We start from the raw sequence: 21,110 nt of genomic DNA, 5'->3' as shown, positions 1-21,110 counted from the left end.
CTGAGGACCGAGTCCGGCTCAATGGGACTGAAGTTTTACTGACAGAGAAACAATCCAATGCTGGACAATGTGTACATGTAATGTTTCTGTGGAAGCTAACCAGGACTTGTCCCGGTGGTCCTGTGGACTGACCACATGACAGCGTGCTGCGTTGGTGTTCTGGGACTGGGCTCAGGGTCCAGAGTCCAAGTTGATTATATTTGATGTCTTTTATTTTTAGGACCAAGTTCTTCAGCCCTGTTTCTTCCACTTTGGGTTCATTTCCAACATGAAACCCTTCCTCTGGTTTCAGGACTTACACGGGGTCGTCCATGCCTTTATCTTTTCACCACTAGATCTCTGTCCCGCCCTGTCCACACGTGTTCCTCAGGCTCCCTGCACCACTTTCAACTGGTCCAACTGCTGCTCAGATCATCGCCACTTCAAGAAAACATGATCATAGAACTGCTCGCCCTTTCACACATCAACTGTGGAACATGTTCTGACAAGTGGGTCGGACATTTTCTGGAGCTGAAGCAGCAGCAGGAGATTGTCCGGGTCCGACTCGTTGACAGCAACAGGAACATGTGGGAACATTCAGACGAGGGGCGGAGCCAAAACACATATCTCCATGGTAACCATGGTTACGTTAAGTTATGTTAAGTTACAGGTTCACTGTGAAGGAGTTAGTGACGTCTCCAGGTGTCGTACATGTGAACGTAGTCCACTTGTTCACATGTACGACTCCTGAACATGTCCAGCAAGATATTTAGAGACATCTAGTGGTGAAGTTACATATTACAAACAACGGAACCCCGAGGACACGAGGACTTTCAAGCTGTTTTCAGTCATGAACTCTGTAAAATAGTGTCTGGACATTTTCTGGAGTTTGACTTCCACATATGAAGAACGGGTGGAGCAGCAGGAGGCCGGACATGACGTATAAATCCTGCTGTGGAAAGATCAGTGTTGTTGTTTACAGCTCATCCACACCGGCGTCGGCCCTCATCACCAAAAGATCTGGAATCTCCTCGTGTTTCCAAGTTGACGTCTTCGTCTTCTACGTGTACGGCTCCTCTTCTTCATCCTGAGATATTTGTGTTCTTCCAGTTTCACGTCCGTCACGTGCTTATGTCCTCAACACGTTCACTCGCTCTCTGTGAATCCTCTGGACATTCACCTGCTCTATTCTCACATGGACTCACCCAGAACAGAAAAGTTCCAGAAAATATCCAGAACAACTTGACTCAGACTTCAGGTCTGAAAACAGAGACAGAGATGTTTAGTCAAAGTCCTTTATTTTCACACATGAACTCAGTTTAATTTACAGTGAAGTTTTATTCTTTATTCAGGTTGTGTGGCTGCAGACTGTCAGAGATCAGCTGTTCTTCTCTGGCTTCAGCTCTGAGGTCAAACCCCTCTCATCTGAGAGAACTGGGTCTGAGTAACAACCTCCTGCAGGACTCAGGAGTGAAGGAGCTGTGTGGTTTTCTACAGAGTCCAACCTGTCGACTGGAGACTCTGAGGTCAGTTCACTGACTGACTTTTGTAGATCTCATATCTATAAAACAGCATTTATACACAATTGATCTCGTTTAATTCTGATTTAATATAATTCCTCTTCATACATAACTTGAATCCATTCATTAATTAATTTGTGACATTTTAAATATTCAGCTGCTTGTTAAAACACTGAGTTTAGTTCTGGATTTCCTAAACTGATCTGCAGGACAGAGACCGGGTCCAAATAATCTATTTTACTGAATCAGGACTCGTTTTTAGTCCAACATGTCTGATTTCATATTTATCTTCCATGTTATGAGTCTGTGCTGACATGAATATGTGTCTGTTATTTTCACACATGAACTCAGTTTAATTTACAGTTAAGTTTTATTCTTTATCCAGGTTGAGGGGCTGCAGTCTGTCAGAGATCAGCTGTTCTTCTCTGGCTTCAGCTCTGAGGTCAAACCCCTCTCATCTGAGAGAACTGGATCTGAGCTACAACAACCTGCAGGACTCAGGAGTGAAGGAGCTGCTTGATCTAAAGCAGAGTCCAACCTGTCGACTGGAGACTCTGAGGTCAGTAGATGGTTGGAGTCAGTCCACGCTGCTTTCATCAGTATGTTACTAAACACAGTCAGTATCACAGATCCAGGGTCTGTGCTACCAAGCAGGATTTGTGGTTATCAGGTTAACTTCAGGTTTAGTTTTTTCAGTCCTACGAAGCTCGTCCACTTCTTAACGAGGTAAATCACCATGGTAACTTCTGATGAACGGCTAACCTGCTCCAGGTTAAGTTGGAGATCAACCCGTATTGAAGCTCCGCCCACTGACCACAGTGACTCTCCACTGTTGTGTGGTGCACACTCTCCTTAAAGGGACGGATAAGGGAAGTTTAAATCAATGTCTGGTTGGTTCAGTTGATCTCTAACTCACCCAGAACATCTCAATCTCTCCAGACTCATCCTGTCACCAAAACACCAGATGCACTCAGTCAGCTTCCTGAAGATAGGTCCATGTGTTTCTATTGAGGAGTGATGTCAGAGGTGTCCACCACAGTGTGTCCTCAGAGACAGTGAGACAGTGTGTGTCCTCTGAGACAGTGAGACAGTGTGTGTCCTCAGAGACAGTGTGTGTTCTCAAAGACAGTGAGACAGTCTGTGTCCTCAGAGACAGTGTGTGTCCTCAGTCAGTGAGACAGTGTGTGTCCTCAGAGACAGTGTGTGTCCTCTGAGACAGTGTGTCCTCAGAGTCAGTGAGACAGTGTGTGTCCCCAGAGACAGTGAGACAGTGTGTGTCCCCAGAGACAGTGAGACAGTGTGTGTCCTCAGAGACAGTGAGACAGTGTGTGTCCTCAGAGACAGTGTGTGTCCAGAGAGACAGTGAGACAGTGTGTGTCCTCAGAGACAGTGTGTGTCCTCTGAGACAGTGTGTGTCCTCAGAGTCAGTGAGACAGTGTGTGTCCTCAGAGACAGTGAGACAGTGTGTGTCCTCAGAGACAGTGTGTGTCCTCAGAGACAGTGAGACAGTGTGTGTCCTCAGAGACAGTGAGACAGTGTGTGTCTTCCACTCGTCTTGTTAGTAAACAACAGATTCAGATCTCGTGGCCTCGAGTTATTTATCTCGTTCACACGTTATTATGTCGTGGTCACGTAATATATTTTTACCAAATGCCACCAGGGGGCGCTGTAACTTACACATTGACACGATCCCAGATGTTTCACCAGCTGTTCTTCCTGCATTTAGCAGCTGTGACTGAGTTTCTTTTATTCTGGATCATGTGTTTGTTCTCCTCTGATTTTTATTATAGAACAGTTTGATCCTGGTTGTGAAATATGAGGCTCTGCTGTCAGTCAAACTGTCCATGTCTGTGATTGGTCATACACAGTAGACCCCGCCCCTTTTATGTGCACGCTCAGATCTCGATGAGGAAAACCTGAGTTAACTTAACGAGTTGATAACCAGCGTCATGTGACCACTTAGCCTGACTGTGTCTGTCAGGTTCAGTTGAGCTGGATCTCAGAAAGATCTCCTGGACATGTTGAAGTGTCTTCGTAGTTCAGGCCTCAGTGTTTCCTCAGTGAAGCTGTGAGAGGACAATGAGGACAGACGTCAGGATTGGACAGAGACACAGAGAGACAACAGTCGGCCAATCAGACGAGCCACAAGCTGCTTGGGATCATGTGATTGAGTTGACGTGAAGACGACAGTTGTTGTTGTTTTCATGTGAACAGGAAATGAAGCTGGACCACAGCTGACAGCCTCACACGAGGAACAGAGACGGTGTCGTCTTCATCTGATCTGAGACAGTTTGTTCTCTCACTTCATCAGTGAAGAACTGATCAGGTGGATCTTTGTCACAGCTCTGAGATCAGTGGGACTGAAGCCTCTCCTCATCACCATGGTAACCAGGAGCTCTTTATACAGAGCAGAACCTCTGCTGAGGTCCATCTGTCTCATCTGGTCCCAGTTTGTCAGAAGCAGATGTTCATCAACACACAGTGAAACATGTCTTCACCTGTAACAGCAGTAAATCCACCTCTCAGGTGTCCACTCTGCACTTTGACATGCAGAGGAAACACACTTAGCTCTTAGCGTGTTCATTCCAACACGTGAACATGAAGCAGAGAGGAAGCTGCTCCACCTCTGAACAGGACTGAAGTCCCTGCTGCTCTTTCTACTGGATGTGCTGCATCACTGACTCACAGCTGATGAAGTGAGTCTCTGTAACACTGATGTCTTCTTCTCTCAACAGCTGGAGGGAGGGGAGATCTTTGTGGAGCTGAGTGTGAAGAGGACAGTGTGTGTGGACGGAGGCTGAGCTGTGTCCTGAGGATCCAGAGGCTGAAGCAGCAGCAGCTTGTGTGTAGTCTCCAATCTACACAACCCCTAATCTGCATGTGTTTGTGAGATGAAGCCGGAGCACCTGGAGAAAACACGGGGAGAACATGCAGACTCCACACAGGAAGACCCCATCTGAACCGGATTCAAACCAGCAACCTTCTTGCCCCGATTGTGTTTATTCACATGAAGAATGTGTTTATTGAAATGACACAACACAAGCAGAATATACAAACCCTCTGTAAAGAGTCACATACAGTGTATTTAAGTTTGTCTTTATTATTGTCCACCTTTGTCCCTCAGTATGTCTCCATGTGTGTAGAACCACATTCTGTGTATATGTTTGTTTATGATCTTAAAGTTCCTGGATTCACGTCACAAATTGATTTAGTTCCACACAAAGTTAAACACATTGAAATCACTTTGAGTTTAAAATCAGACACATGAACTTTGTGAGCTTGTATTAATTCAGTATAAATGTAGTTGATTGGTTTGAGTGTAGATCAGGAAATGCTTGAATTGCAAAAATACGTCTTTACTCAATGTTTGTTTATGGCTATGTGGGATTATTGGTGGATTTATAAATGACATAAACCAGTATAACATGAAAGGGTTTGCATTATTGTACTTGTATAATAGTTCACCTCCTGCAAACTCTAAGACATAAATGCTGCCTCTACTCCATCCTCGGGCTGGTACCCTTATTATTACAGTCTTGTGCTACGCCCCTGTCTGAACTACGAAGACACTTCAACATGTCCAGGAGATCTTTCTGAGATCCAGCTCAACTGAACCTGACAGACACAGTCAGGCTAAGTGGTCACATGACGCTGGTTATCAACTCGTTAAGTTAACTCAGGTTTTCCTCATCGAGATCTGAGCGTGCACATAAAAGGGGCGGGGTCTAGTGTGTGTGACCAATCACAGACATGGACAGTTTGACTGACAGCAGAGCCTCATATTTCACAACCAGGATCAAACTGTTCTATAATAAAAACCAGAGGAGAACAAACACATGATCCAGAATAAAAGAAACTCAGTCACAGCTGCTAAATGCAGGAAGAACAGCTGGTGAAACATCTGGGATCGTGTCAATGTGTAAGTTACAGCGCCCCCTGGTGGCATTTGGTAAAAATATATTACGTGACCACGACATAATAACGTGTGAACGAGATAAATAACTCGAGGCCACGAGATCTGAATCTGTTGTTTACTAACAAGACGAGTGGAAGACACACACTGTCTCACTGTCTCTGAGGACACACACAGTCTCACTGACTCTGAGGATACACACTGTCTCACTGTCTCTGAGGACACACACTGTCTCACTGTCTCTGAGGACACACTGTCTCACTGACTCACTGTCTCTGAGGACACACACTGACTCTGAGGACACACACTGTCTCACTGTCTCTGAGGATACACACTGTCTCACTGACTCTGAGGACACACACTGTCTCACTGACTCACTGTCTCTGAGGACACACACTGTCTCACTGTCTCTGAGGACACACTGTCTCACTGACTCTGAGGACACACACTGTCTCACTGACTCACTGTCTCTGAGGACACACACTGTCTCACTGACTCTGAGGACACACACTGTCTCACTGACTCTGAGGACACACACTGTCTCACTGACTCACTGTCTCTGAGGACACACACTGTCTCACTGTCTCTGAGGACACACTGTCTCACTGACTCACTGTCTCTGAGGACACACACTGTCTCACTGACTGAGGACACACTGTCTCACTGTCTCTGAGGACACACACTGTCTCACTGTCTCTGAGGACACACACTGTCTCACTGACTCACTGTCTCTGAGGACACACACTGTCTCACTGTCTCTGAGGACACACACTGTCTCACTGTCTCTGAGGACACACACTGTCTCACTGACTCTGAGGACACACACTGTCTCACTGACTCACTGACTCTGAGGACACACACTGTCTCACTGACTCACTGTCTCTGAGGACACACACTGACTCACTGACTCACTGACTCTGAGGACACACACTGACTCACTGACTCACTGACTCTGAGGACACACACTGACTCACTGACTCACTGACTCACTGTCTCTGAGGACACACACTGACTCTGAACCTATTACATAGTTAATTACATGGGATAAAGCAACTTAAAGGATAACAGTATTACACTATGTGTAGTTATCCTCCTCTAACACACCCAGTACATCGGTGTCAGTAAGTGAAGCAGATGCAGACAGTCTGTGGTTCTGTGAGCACTTTGCTCCAACAGGTCAGGTTGGTTCTGTTCGGCTCCAGCAACTGACAAAGGTTTATCCTCTGAGGAGAATCTGGATCTTTCAGAAACTCATCAGAGGAGCTCAAAGGATGTTGTGGGTCTCTGAAGACCCTGGTCCTCCTCAGAGACTCTAACAGTCCACACCAGCTCTACGGATCCTCCAAGACGTGATGTCATGGTTCAAAGGAGTAGATTGGTCAGTGGGCAGCGAGGGAAGCGTCCATAGCAACAACCATCACAACAATAGAAGTCCGATAAACGTCTAAACTAAACAAAAACTAACAACCTAAAGATCGTACACACCATCTGAACGACTATGAAAATAAAAAGCACATTTTCTGCTACAAATAGGATTAAAAACACAATTTCATGATGAAAATATAAAATGTTCCATAAAGCGCATAGATCACGTGTCCCCCGCCTCCTGACTCACGATTACGTGGAATACATACAAATTCTAGTGCTTCACTTTTCGTAGCATTTCCTATGAAACCTGGATGAGAATAGTTACATTTATATGTATCCCATCCATATGAATATCTATATATTCATTATTTTCTATACACAGTCCATGGTGAGAACAGCCTGCAGCTCAGTGCGCGTTGAGTGACTCCAGGCTCCGGTAGGCGGCGGCAACGCGCAGTAACGTGAACTGACACACGCAGAAGAAGAAGCGCGACCGCCTGCGTCAGATTTGAACGACGCTCATGGACGGAAACGCGGTTCGTCGGTAAACTGGAGGATAATTTGAGTTTCTGTCAGCGGCGGGTGTGAAAGAGCTTCACTGGGGGGGCGGACCTGGATGTTTCTTCGGGACTCGTGTTAAAATGTCCCGGGTTGCTTGCGTCTGTGCTCGGGAGCTAAGTCCGTTAGCTCGTCGCTAGCTAGCCCGCTCGCGCTAACTCTCATGGTTGCTTGTGTCTCTGGAGGTTTTCCAGTCCGGAGGAACCGCTGAGGTCAGACTAACCGTGTGAACAACAACCCGGCCGCTCGTGTCTGTCTCCGGGGGGGGGGGGTTACACCCGAGCAGCGCGAGGAGGCTCCCGAAGACACAATCGTAAAGTTGTGTTTGTGTTTCCCCACAGGCAGCTCGGAGGGGACGGGACTTAGACGAGAGGAAACGCGAGGCTCCTCCATGGCTGCTCCCACCCTGCAGCCGCCCAGTTTCCTACTGGTGAGTCATACAAGCTTCCCACTACAGCAGATCCCCATCAACGCACTTGTCTGGTGTGTGGATCTCGCTCCTTCATCAGGTGTTGGTCCTTCTCTGCTTGGGAAGAGTCTCAAACCACGTTCTTCACTCAGGAGCAAGGACCTGTCTCAAAACCTCGAACACGTCGTAGGAGACTAACATCGTGATAATGATCAAATAGTTCCCTATATTTTTTATTCTTCAGTCAGTTTATTACAAGCACGTTGTAATTTTCCCTGAGGAAAATTAAGCCAAAATGAGATCATGTGGTGGAGATTGAGAAAAATCGACACAGCAGAGCAAGTAACAAATATTGTAAGAATCAAAACTTAGAATAGAAACAGGATCTAGAATAAATAATATAAAAAGGAAATGCAACGTTCATTATTAGGCTGTTTTTATAAATGTGCAATGTATATATATTTTGTTTGTAATAAGGCAGTATTTGCTGCAGTCTTTCTTAGAGCCACGTGACTGGATGAATCTGTGGCTGAACGAACTCGTGCTCTGTTGTTTTCTGTGTTGTTGCTCCAGGCAAACCTCAAAGCCGATGCGACCACCAAACCTCTGCTCCAGCGATGCCAAGACCTGGTGAAGATCATTGATGAATATCCCGCAAAGGTGAGACGTCTACTCTACCACAGTCTCGTGTTTTGCACCCTGATGTATTGGTTGTGGATTGTTGTTTGCCGAGATCAATCTGCCTTTGGCCTGTGAGATGATAAGATGAAGTGGATACGAGCAAATGTTCTCCACACAGTAAAGTAGAGGAGTGCTCAGAGAGAGCATACCTCCGCCAAGGTGAGACGCCCCATCTCTCAATGCTAAAGAAAGTGGAAACCCTTCTACCAAATCTCAAGAAAATTGGTACGGTAATTTCTGCATAATCCTACTGACAGACAAACAAACAACGAAAACCTCCTTGTTGGTGGTAAAGCGTTACATGTGAGGAAATAATCCACTGTTATGTTTACAGATTTGCATCTTTTGTGGTTATATTTCGTGGGAGTGGGACAATTCCAAGACCACAATACAAACAGCCGCAGTCTTGTAGGGTACGGTATGAACCAGCGTATGGACACTGCTGTGCCATTTCTGTAGCTTATTGGCCCAAGTGTTTGTAAAGGGCCGTCACAGGATTCCTTTGTTGCAGACAACTTGGCGGTTTAGTGTCTTACTGGAGGGAGCCGAGCTGAGGTGACCTTTCTAACATTTAGAGGAGACAGCTGCTGTCACCGTCACCCGGCTTTCACTCCGAGTTCAAGGTTCCTCTCTTCTTTACTTTGTGTTGTGATTTGAAAGAGATTCACGGAAATCTAAGTTAAAAGATGCAGATAACTGAACTGTTCGAACTCTTCTCTATTCGAGACACAAAAAGAGCACCGACTTGTTCCTCTTGGTATGTGAGAGTGTTACTGTGGAACAGTTGAAGTTCGGATTGAGGGCAGCTGTTGGGGTTTTCAGTGAATGACACAAAGGGTGTGTGTGTGAGTGAGTGTGATGTTTACTGATATGTTGGATTTCTGCTCTTTGTTGTTTTGTTTTCAAGTCCAATTTGTCATTTTAAAAATCCTTTACTTTGTTATGAGCCTATATTTGTGCTGTGCTGAAGGCTTGTCACAGCTGCTCTGCGAACCCTGTTTGCTCACTGCTGGGTGGCGATGCAGCAGAGTTAATAACACAGTGGAAATATAATATATTATATATATAATATAATAGCACTTTTATAATTTCACAGATATCAGCTGACTAAACTGAGGGTTTCCCTGCGTGTGTGTGTGTACTGTTTAATGTTTTGCTGCTTCGTGTCACAGAATATGGTGAAACACTGATAGTAGGTTGCGATGGACCTGCTTACTCAAGTTATCAAATGTATTATCCACAGCTTTTTCGGATTTGTCTGTTCATCAGTTGATCGGTTTTAAAATATCTTGTGTCTGATTCCGTTGTATCTGCGTCGTGTGTGTTTCCTCTCAGGAGCTGCACCTGATATTCCCCTGGCTGGTGGAGTGTGTGTTTGGGACCCTGGACGGCATCATCGCCGGCTGGAACCTGCGACTCCTGCACTCGAGAAGCAACGAGTACCACATTGTTATGGATTTTCTAAACCCCAGGTAGTCGGGTTGTCTGTGTACCCATTAGCCAAGTTTATTTATTGTACATTTGAAGAATCAAGTCAAAAACGTCGTTCTTTTTTTTTTCAAATTTTCTTGTCAGTGGGCCGATGATGAAACTTGTGTACAAACTTCAAGCAGAAGAGTACAAATATGAAATACCCGTCAATTATCTCCCGGTAAGAACATTTCTGTCCTGTGTTTTACAGCTTAATGAATATTGTCAACCATATTTACTTAATTGTCCTGTTTCATGAAGGGTCCTGTGAAGGCCTGTATCCAGGAAGGAGTCCTCCCCGACTGTCCACTGTTTCACAACAAGCTGCAGTTCCCCCTGTCCGGTCTGCTGAGCCTGAACCTCGCCCTCAGTATCCTTCACAACACACACCAGACTCAGAGTTTTCTCTGTGGAATTAGTGAAGACCATGACAAGTCAAGCCTTTTTTTTTTTTTTTAAGTAGTAAAATGTATAAAAATGCCTATCACAACTTCCCTGGGCTGGAACCAATGTCTTAAAATAGTTTTTTCTGAGCTTCAGTCTTAATCCTACAGTTGTTCAGTTTAAGAACATATGTGACAAAGACAAGCAGCAAATCCTTCAGTGGGAGAAGCTGTAAGAGAATGTAAAACTTCTTTTTTTTAACTTTTGCTTGAAATTATTAATCAATAAACTAAATTGATGCCTCAATCAATTGCTTAATCCTTAACTTTCTGCAGATCCCTTTGAATTTTTCATGTTTAACTTTGCCTACTGTCTCATCGCGCCAAAGGTGAGTCTGCCAGAGTGCGGCTATTCTTTTTGAGTTTGACTTATGTGGCATGTTAACGAGATAAATGAACAATTAACGATGGATCGTGGGATTAAACCTGGGCACAAAGATTTTTAACTTGACGTCTTTTAAGCTTCACATGGAAACCTTTCAGTGATAATGTTATGACTACTCCTTGAATGATCATGATCATATTGATCCTCACAAGGAAAAACTAAACTGTTCTTTATCTTCAGAGCTACCCTCAAGGCCAACATGGAAGCTCCACAGACAGTGCCTACTTCGTGCTGGTGGACACTTACCTGAAATATTTCCTCCCCAGTGAAGGAACGGTGCCTCCGTCTCCTTTCTCCGACTCCAGAGGTTCTGTCACTGCACCTTCACCAAGGTATTTACACCAACAACCCTCCGAACCAAACACCTGAGCAACAGTGTCCTCTGTATTAATTCTGTTGTGCTCCGAGCGATGAGGAGAGAAAACAAAGCTCTGACTGTGTCGTGTCCTCTGGAGAAAATAGGAACTGCGGAGTTCAGTGCGTGTCTGAAAGCAGCTTGAGTCGCGTCTACCTGAAGATTTCAGCCAGATCACCTGATCATTAGGAGGCTTTTTTCATCTGCCTTATTTAACAAAAGAAGTGGATATTGATGGATAATTTATTCTGTCAGTTTTTAAAATTCCCTCTGCCTTAAATTCAACAGATCTTCCAGCGTTTCCTTCGCTGGTTATGGCGTCCACAGCCCCAGTCTCCTGAAACATCACATATTCCATCAGCCCTCAGTGAACGCAGAGCCCTCAGCTCAGGAAATCTGGAGGTCAGAGACACTGTTGCAGGTACGGGACAGAATCGAGCTGTGGGTCAATGCGTTTCACACGTACAGCTGCTGACTTTGATTGTTAATTGATCTGATTAATTGAGTTGCTTTACATTAAGTATGAAAATGTGTCTCTACCTCAGATGTTTGTAGAGGTCTGGCTTCATCACTACTCATTGGAGATGTACCAGAAGCTTCAGTCTCCTCAGGTTAAGGTAAGAGAACAGAAATGTGTCCCCCGACACCTCCCTGCCCTCCTTCCTCCCTCCCCTGTACTGCAGCATGGCACGGCTGGCTGTGGACTGGCTATCCACAACCCTTCCACCTGTTTCCTCCCATCTCCACCATCTCTGTGTCGGAACAAGCCCAGGGCGGTACGGCGGCTCTGGCCTGCGGCTCTGTGGTTGGTCGGCCTCCAGGTTACCTGACCCTGAAATTGTTTGACTGTGTATGAACTGAGTTTGAAAATAAACACCCTGATAGGGTGAAGTTGTCCATTAGTTAAAGAGAAAATTACAGTTTTCATATTTTAGATCAACTCCCCACAATTGCGAAAAAATTTGTATTTTATTATTACTGAAGGACAATTTCACCCACAACAGAAGAAGGTACACAGCACGTCAATGATGAGCAGCTTGTTTTACAGTAGCATGTGATTTTCTTTGGAGAACAAAGATGTGACTCGTACTGAGCTCCTTGCAGTGTGAACACATCAAAACAAAGCATCTGATTGTCTGGTTTATATTTCAAAATGTTTTTAAATCCCTCATTTTTTTTTTTTTTAATAGAGTTTTTAGTAAATATAGTTGCAGAAGAGTTAAACCCCTGCCTTTGCGATTGGGCATGTGTTCCCAGTATTAGTGCTTTTGCTTTCTTTCACGTCCTTTACACGCTGCATGTCCATGTCACGATTCACAAGTGTGTGTTTTGTTCTGTGTGTGAATGCATGTGAGACACAACATAAAGTCAGGACATGGTGGGACTGTAGAGGGTTCACAGTGCAGAGTCGGACTCTCCTCAGTGCAGGAGACTTACAGCACACTCATCACTACTGCCTGTCGCGGTAGTTTTTGATCTCAAGGTACAGAAATTAAGTTTGTCCTTCCAGCCCTGAGGCCGGTTGCACCAACTGGTCTTACGCCAAGTGACAAAAGAGACTAAACATATATTAAGGTTAGAGGGCTGTCTATGTTCTCTTCTGTCCATTTCTTAAGGCTGATCTTAACAAAGACTCACATAGCAGTTGAGACCAGTCTTAGTAAAAACCAGTCAGTCCAACCAGCAACAAACCAAAGGGCGTCCTGTTCCTTATTGAAAGAAAGATATTGTATTACATAGAAAATGGAAATGAAATAAAGATGATTTGTGGAGGAGCATTAAAGCATCCACAGTTTAAAAGATCCTCAGAAATCACCTCCCTGTTTAAGTACAAAACCTTTCATTTGAATGACGACCATTTAATCGTATAATGTTTAGTACACAGGTTGTTAACACATCAAACCCACTCGCACTGAGACTCAATGCTGGTGTTTGGTCCTTTTACCTGCACCGTACATACATGCATGACTAGGTCCTGTAGTTGTATACTATTACATACTTCTACACTCAGCTGTGTAGATTACATAATTACTACTCAAAAACACATCTCAAGTCATCTCAAGTCGTGGAGAACTTCAGAGCTGACACTCATTTTTATTTCTAATTATATATTTTATATAATATGAACACACTGTGGAAACTGCAGATTTCTCTAGATTTTATTTGGGAAAACAAATCAAATGCTTCATTGCAGCTTCATGAGACTGGACAGGAAACCGTGAGCATACCGACCAATGAGCTGCATCACAAACAGATGTTTTTGTCAAATGCTCACCTGTTAAAACGTATTAACCACTGTGTTGTTGTGTCCATCCTGTTTCAAGTGGACTGGAATTGAAAGATTTTTGCCAAATCATTTTAGATGTAATGTGTCAGACCTGCTCACTGTTGGATGCTATGAAATCCTAATCTAAATTTCTCATAGTAGAACATTTCAGAAATATATGACACTTCATCGTATGTGATGATGAAAAACAAAATCTTCCAGTTCTGAGTTCCCTCTGTTTATGATGTTAAACATCAGGGATGGGAATTATAAAAGCTTGAATATGAAACTCAATTTAACTTTAGCTTGTTGTAAAACACAGAAACATCTGCATGACTTGTGGTCTCGCTTTTTATGTGAAGCACAGATGAGCTCGTCCAGCCCATAGACTGTAAAGACAGATCAACGCTGTGTCTCCACTTCCTCCCGCTGCACCAAAATTGAGCTAAAATATCACATGAACGCTGCCACCTTTGCCATTTTGAGGCCTAATCCTAACCCATTGATAATTTGGAGCCTGTGCAGTAGAGCTGTGGTATCGAGGTCCCGTCGATACATTCACTCGACCAATCGTCCATATTTACTTACAGTCTATGGTTCAGCCTCTTTATTTGGCTTATTCTGTCACCAGCAAGCACATTTGATGGAATACATTTCCACACAAGCCTCCTCGATAGCTCTGCTGCAGAGCCCAGAAATATTTAGATTTATTAGGTTTTAAAAAATTACTACTGTTTCCTTTTTCTTAACACACCAGTTAAATAATTTGTGAAATAATTCCCATCCCTGCGACCGTGTTTGTTTGGAGAGTCGGAGAAGTCTCTGCATCGTGCCCCGGCATTTGCAGCGTTTTGTTTCCACGGTCAATATTTTATTTGTGTTTGTCTCCTCCCCTGTTTCTTCTACTTTCCTCCTGAATGTTTTTGGCCAATTGTTTGTCTGGTTGCACTTTCCTTTCTTTTGCTGCCTCCTCTTTCTCCTGTTCTCACGTTTATACCTTCGTCCTGCCACCTCCTTTTTCCCTTTCTCCTCTTCCTCACCCTTCTTTATTGTCACTTCTCCCCTTCCTCTCTCTCCACTCTTCCTCCTCCTCCACCTTCTGTCGTTGTCTTTCCCTCCTCTTCCTCATCCTCCTCTACCCCCCCTGGTGGTTACGGGTGAACAGCTGGCCCTGCTGCAGTACCGCCTCAGTATGTCCAGCATGCCGTGCCAACCCCACGCCCCACCAGGCTCTGGGACCCTCCACACCTACCAAGTACTTTTACCTTTTCATTCGTCCCCGCCCCTCTGGGGCCCCCTGGAGGTAAACCTCAGTCAGTTAAAGTCACAGTCGAGGATACTTCTCTTTTACTGACCATCACTGTGAGACCAGTCCTGTCACCAGCCTGATGCTTCCAGATGTTACAGCTGATTAGTTTGCATTATATATGTCACTTTTGCATGAAACGAAAAAATGAAATAAAAGGTTAAAGTGGTTGGTAAATTGTGATGTACACTATATTGTCACCAAATACTGAAATGATAAGACGACTCAGCCTTATCAAATAGTTTTGGCCCATTTTCACTCAGAGATTTTAATGAGCTTGAGAAACAAAGATCTCACCCACAGTGTCAGAAACCAGCGATGAGGATTTGAGCTGCGGGGAACCCTTAAACACAACATATTTCAGTAAACTGTGAAATTGGACAGAGAAGTATCCTTGACAGGAAAAGTAAAACCTGGAATGAAGCTTTTGGAGTCTTTGAGCAGAATTGTATTGGCTCTGGTGTGGTTTTCCTTTGCTGCTTGTTTTTTAAGGCATGCTTTTTACACTGGTGTGCTTTTGTGGCTCTACATGTTTATGAGGTTGATTGTTTCTTTCTATTGACTCTTTGTAAAGCAAAAGATACTACTACGTTATTAATATCATCTTTTAGTTTACATGCAAGTCTTAAAATCATTTTATAATCAAGTAATTATTTTTATTTGTTCCTCTAAATTTATGTACAAAGAACAGAGTTAATGTTTGTGTTTATCCAGAAGAAGAAACATTGCAGCAGCTTGACAGAGCAGCTTTGCTATGAGCAGGTAATCGAGCGTTGAGGTCCCACCGTTTATTTTTTAGCAAACCCCAATTTCCAAATTCATGATTAAACAGCCTGTATATTCTCATTATATATCGCCGTAGTATTAATTGGTAAAGTAAGTCTGAACTGAGCAAAGCTGTTATTTTTGGGCTCATTATGGTCTTTACTCCACAGAAGCTACATCCACGCTAATATGTTTTAATATTACCTCCGTCCACTCAAGCCTTTTGGATCTGTAATAGAAATGATCCCCGTCCATTCCGTCACGTGACCTGTCAAGCACCCTGGTCATGTGATGCAAACAGCAAGTAGATTGTCTACTCAGCAGTTGGTTGCTTAGTTACTGAAAATACAGCGATGGTGAAAAGTAGGAGCAGGGATTTCTTCGCAACTTTAACAATGATGAGTTTTTAAACTGAAATGTGGTAGTGTGGATGTAGCCAGAGACAAATGTCATGACCAAGTAGTCCTGAGTACAAAAGGTGAGAATTAAAAACGATCATTTGGACTTTAAACTCTGTAAAGACGCTGACATGAAACAAACAGATCTGTTGTTAAATATCAGCAGAAGTTATTTTCCCCATTTAGAACCAAAAGGAAGCAACTGAAATCACACACAGTCATCGTCACTCGATCCGTGTGGGACCCCTGCGCTCTATCACAGAATGAACGCGCTGCGAGCCGCTGGTGATTGTTTGGCTGCTTCTGGACCGGGACGCCTTAATGATTGGCTGCTATTGACTGCGGGAGCTGCAACAACGGGGTGTCGTGTGTCAGCGGAGCGCTTTGCTGACTGGTTGTCTTTACAGGAGCCCTTCACCCCGACAGAGGAGCACGTGCTGGTCGTGCGTCTCCTGGTGAAACATCTGCACGCCTTCTCCAACAGCCTGAAGCCCGAGCAGCTGTCGTCTTCGCCCTCGGTCCACTCGCACACTCACACCAGCCCGCTGGAGGAGTTCAAGAGGTCCGACTTTTTACACGTTCCTCATACATGCTGCTGTTGGACATGTTCGCATGTTGAGCTAGATTGTCACTTAGTACAGCTCATTCCTCCACCAAGGTCCCTTAAATTCAATCAAACCAAATCACACACACACTCATAAATATCATTACTCTAAATGTCAGATTTCTTTCAGCCAGATCCACAAATTATTTCCCGGCGCCCTATCTCACATTGTAATAGAAAGTCTGTGCCAACATTTCCTAGGTTATTCTTTGGTCCCTGTCCATCCTTCCACCATGTTTTGTGGAAATCCGTTTTGTAGTATTTTCATAGTCCTGCTGACACAAAAGAACATCGGTTGTTTCTGTAGATTCTTGAAAGCTGTTTCTGAAACTCCTTCGCTGACCACATGTTTCATGTCCCTCTCTCCTGCAGAGTGGTGGTGCAGCGTTTTGTTCAACAGAAACTCTACCTGTTTCTTCAGCACTGCTTCGGTCACTGGCCTCTGGACGCCTCTTTCAGAGCCGTATGTTTGTGGTGTATTTTTATAACCCTTTCTAACCCTAACCCTTAAACATGTAATTAATTCACCATCATATCCAGGACTTCAATAAGTTTAACTGTAAGTTTTAACAGAAAATGCTGCTGGTGAAAGAGTGAATTCAGAGAACTGATCAACCCTGTGTTCAGGTGCTGGAGACGTGGCTGAGCTACATTCAGCCGTGGAGATACACCGGGGAGAAGATCAATCCTCAGCCGGACCAAAACAGAACAGTACCTGACAAATGGTGACTGATTGTTTTTATTTCCGTTCTCACTTGGAGCGACGACGTTGTTCTGACTGTTTAACTCTGCTGTGTTGCAGGGAGTCGTTTGCTCAGGAGAACCTGCTCATGTACACGAAGCTCTTCCAGGTCTTTCTGAACAGAACCGTGAGGACGGATCTGGTCAACGCCAAAAACGCACTGATGGTTTTCAGGGTCGCCAAAGTCTTCGCTCAGCCAAACCTTGCAGAGATGATCCAGAAAGGTCAGGACGAGTGACCATGTCTTTGTAAAACGTTCTTTATCAGTGGAGAGAAAATAATCTGACATCTTCAAGCATCATTCAAAGCAAACAAGATATATATTTTTTTACAACACATCACTTTTTCAGCTTCTTCTATACCATAAACTTCTATCTTTTCTGGATTGTTTCTTCTGTAAATTCCAAATGTTCAACCCAGCAAATACTGATGTGTCTGAAAGACTCATATCTGCAGATATTTATCAGCCAGATGATAAATCGTCAGGCTCTAGTCCAAAATATACATTTACATACAATTTCAGGAAACTGGTAAATCAAAAGAAAAACATTTAACCGTAAATAATCAACTGGGAATGTTTCATCATGAAAAAATTGAATATTAGTTAAATCTTTAACCTTTTCACCTGTAGCATCTCATCTTGAGGGATTATCGTTGTAATTAATTCTCCAGTTGGAAACCTACGTGTTACAACTCCACTGATTTACCATTAATACAAGTTAAAACTCTGATATCTGGAATATAAAATGAGATTTAGAAAAAAAACTAACCCAGGCGTCTGTCTCCAGGTGAGCAGCTGTTTCTGGAGCCTGAGCATGTCCTCCACCACCGTCAGCCCCGCGGCTACCTGACGCCGAGCCAGGGCGGCAGCTACCTGTCGTCACGGCAGAAGGTGGTGACGGACATGGTGTTCAGGGTGAAGAGCCACGTCTATTCCTTGGAAGGTCAGGACTGTCAGTACAAACAGATGTTTGGCACCGAGCTCAGAGGAGCAGTAAGTTTTATTTCATTTTTTATATTTTAACGACGTGTTTTAATCCGGAGGGTTCAAACAGTTTGACTCCAGTGTGAGGCCAACACTCGAAATCTCAATCCAGTGTCCATTTCACAGGTCATGAAATTGATCCAGATGATTGCACAAGCCAGACAGACGGCCAAGAGGATATCGGATCACTCCAGCGAGGTGGCAGCCAGTTCCTCCTTCCTGTCCTGGTTTGGTTTGAGCTCCTCTGACCACAACAACACTTTCTCTGGAGCCGAGTCAGAGGAGAGCGGCGAGTGTCTGAAAAAGACCCACGAGTTCCTGGACAGAGCTCTGGAGAACCTGTGTCTGATCTTCAAGGTCTGATTTTCCTCTTTTATTCCCGCATGATAAACATTTTGTTTCCGATTACTCGTATAAAGAAAAATAATCTTTCTGACTGAAGGTGTCTTTGTTTTGTAGCTGAACCAGGGGCAGCTGACTCAGCTCATTTCAAACCTGGGTTCTTCTCAGGATGACGGCAACTGCAAGCAGCTGCCAGACTGCATCCAGGGAGAGAACGGACTCATCCTCACTGACCTCGGTCGGAGGCAGGTCAGTGCTTCAAATTACTGTGCACGTCCATGAGGAGATCGTGGATAAGATCTGCGTGCAGCAGCAAAGACTGAAACCCTGAGTCTGTGTGTATGTGTGTGTGTGTTTCTTTGCAGATCATAAATGGACTGCGCAGGTTTGACCTTCAGTACCAAGGCGACCCGGAGCTGCAGCCCATCAGGAGCTATGAGAACGCCCTGCTGGTCAGGCTGTTTTACAGGATCTCCTCTCTGCTCAATGACAGGGTCAGTGCTTCCAGCAACATCTGTCATCACAGCTGCTTTTGTTTGAAAAGCGTTTGTTTTAAGGTGTTTTCTTCCCCTGCTGTCCTCCCACAGTTCGGAGGACACATGAGTGCGCTCTGCTCACGGCCGGACTTCCTGGGCCGCCTTGGTTGTCACTACCTGACGATTCCCGATTCTACCACAAAGACAAACCAGAGCCCGGTGTCTCGTCTGACGCTGGAGAGGAACCGTCCGCCGAGGCTGAGCCTGCGCCCCCTGGCCAGCTACAGGACGATTCTGCTGCTGTTGCTCCTCTATGTGTTCGGAGCGCTCCTGTCATTCGGGCCCGTGTCCAGCACGCTAATCATCCTTGCGGGGGGCTTCCTGTACGGACTCTTCATGACGTTGTTTGGAGACAAACTGAAAACGCACTGAGACCAGGAGTTTCTACACATCTGAAGAAAACGCACACACTTGACAATTTCGATCAACGCCATCTTGTAATGGTTGTAAAACATGTGTGAGAACTAATGAACTAAGTGTTGACTGGTCCTGTTTGTGCGTCATCGATTAATCAGCCAGTTGTTTACTTAACTCATTGTTTGAGCTGTATATTCAGAAAACCTTCTACACTTTCCTAAAGCCAAACTAAAGTCTTCAAAGTTTTCATTTGACCCAACATCAGTTTCAGACCTAGACTGTAAATACAGATGGACGACACGTCTCCACTTCCTGCCACTATCCACAAATGAAGCCAAATATTTCTGATAGGAACGCTGCCATTTTGTGCCGATGACATTCTGCAGTAGTGACTGTTGGACGGAGCCTCCAAAGTGAGGTCCCGCCGAAAAATCACTAGTCTCAGCTGTCAATCATGACGTCTCAGGCCGTTTTTATATCATCAAAAATCTATTAAAACCACCTGATCAGAAACATGAACACTTTATTTAACGTCTACTTTGATTTTTTTTTTTTTTAAGTCCCATGTCATAACATGGTGGAGGCAGGGTTTATGACCTACTGCAGCTAGCCACCAGGGGGAGACTTTAGGGCAGCGTCATGTCGTCCATCGTTATTCACAGTCTACAGTTAAAACCCAAAATATTCAATTCACGGTAAAGTAAAACCGATAGGAAGCAAGGTTTTATATTTGAGAATCTTGAAAAAGAAAATGTCTTTTTTGTATTTACGGAAAATAAAACGATCAATGGGTTTTCAATTCAGTTGATGATGAAGGTTATTTTTGTCACAGAGGAAATTTACGATGTTAGTCTGTTACATAACAGTTGATCAGGATGTGTAGGAATTCCTGTTGCAATGAATGGCAACGTTTTTATTTTGGCTTTTCACCGTTTTTTAAAATGTGCTTCATGTGTAAAGAGAGAACTTTGCACTCAAACACAGCGTCACCTCCCGGCTTTATCTTTTTCAACATGCATCTGAAAACAGGCAGTTCTCAACATTTGAAGATTGATTCGACTTCACTGTTTTTCTCCGTGAAAGCAAAATACCTTTTGTCCAAAAGGCTCAATAAACTGTTTGCACTTGTTTCTAGTTTTGTTGTGTAATTCATTCAATAATAGGATGTTTACCAATCTTTTAATCTCAAACTAATGAGGAGAAACATTTAAACATCTGTAATTATTGCAGATACTTTGTCTCATGTACAGTTTGAAATGTAAAAATCAGCAGAGATGAATTCAACATGTGCAATATCACGTTCATTATGTGCTATAGGTCAATATTGCTTCCTCTACTATTTACAGTATTAAATTAACACGTGCACTATTACATTCATGATCTTGTGCAATATAGTTCTCATTTGTCATTTCATATACTACTTTTCAGTTTTTTATTTTAGTCAGGCTTAGAGTTTAGTTCTTTATCTTTTTAACTTATTTAACTTGTTATATATTTAGGCACTGTTCCTCTCTTACTCATCGTTATACTTTGTATTTCCGTACTTATTTACTTCTGAAGGTTTAAGGATAAAGAAGAAACAGTCAAATCGATTCAGATTCAGAAAACTATTGATCCCAAGGAGGACGATTCACTTGCAGCTTACGATCACACAACGAACATCCAATATGATACGTGTCAACACACAGGTCGGTGAAGGACGTGAAGATAAAGATTAAGGAGGTCAAA

The 21,110-nt window shown here is 43.9% G+C and overlaps 1 protein-coding gene across 5 annotated transcripts; it reads left to right on the top strand.

The window, feature by feature from the left end:
• Positions 1 to 7,224: 7,224 nt before the first annotated feature.
• On the top strand, positions 7,225 to 20,511 carry smpd4 (sphingomyelin phosphodiesterase 4). 5 transcript variants are annotated; one of them, XM_034586691.1, is made up of 20 exons: positions 7,225 to 7,341; positions 7,680 to 7,768; positions 8,321 to 8,407; positions 9,764 to 9,900; positions 10,004 to 10,079; positions 10,160 to 10,268; positions 10,618 to 10,670; positions 10,907 to 11,058; positions 11,370 to 11,502; positions 11,627 to 11,698; positions 14,513 to 14,650; positions 16,224 to 16,378; positions 16,793 to 16,883; positions 17,048 to 17,145; positions 17,223 to 17,386; positions 17,951 to 18,156; positions 18,274 to 18,504; positions 18,607 to 18,738; positions 18,855 to 18,983; positions 19,077 to 20,511. In XM_034586691.1, exons 2-20 carry the CDS (start codon positions 7,730 to 7,732, stop codon positions 19,395 to 19,397), a joined length of 2,523 nt encoding a protein of 840 aa, XP_034442582.1. In that variant the 5' UTR covers positions 7,225 to 7,341; positions 7,680 to 7,729; the 3' UTR covers positions 19,398 to 20,511. The 5 variants fall into 5 exon arrangements, with proteins under 5 accessions (XP_034442582.1, XP_034442583.1, XP_034442584.1 ...); XM_034586692.1 differs by having other exon boundaries at positions 14,513 to 14,602; positions 19,077 to 19,397; XM_034586693.1 differs by lacking the exon at positions 14,513 to 14,650 and having other exon boundaries at positions 7,226 to 7,341.
• Positions 20,512 to 21,110: the final 599 nt, after the last annotated feature.

The sequence above is a fragment of the Hippoglossus hippoglossus genome, chromosome 5, assembly GCF_009819705.1.
Source record: "Hippoglossus hippoglossus isolate fHipHip1 chromosome 5, fHipHip1.pri, whole genome shotgun sequence".
Taxonomy (NCBI): domain Eukaryota; kingdom Metazoa; phylum Chordata; class Actinopteri; order Pleuronectiformes; family Pleuronectidae; genus Hippoglossus; species Hippoglossus hippoglossus.
This window is presented reverse-complemented; position numbering and strand designations above follow the sequence as displayed.

Coding starts and splice junctions, on each gene's coding strand:
- smpd4 (XM_034586691.1), top strand. CDS start 7,730: ATGGCTGCTCCCACCCTGCAGCCGCCCAGTTTCCTACTG. Junction 9,901..10,003: donor ATGGATTTTCTAAACCCCAG/GTAGTCGGGTTG, acceptor TTTTCTTGTCAG/TGGGCCGATGATGAAACTTG. Junction 16,884..17,047: donor TGGACGCCTCTTTCAGAGCC/GTATGTTTGTGG, acceptor CCCTGTGTTCAG/GTGCTGGAGACGTGGCTGAG.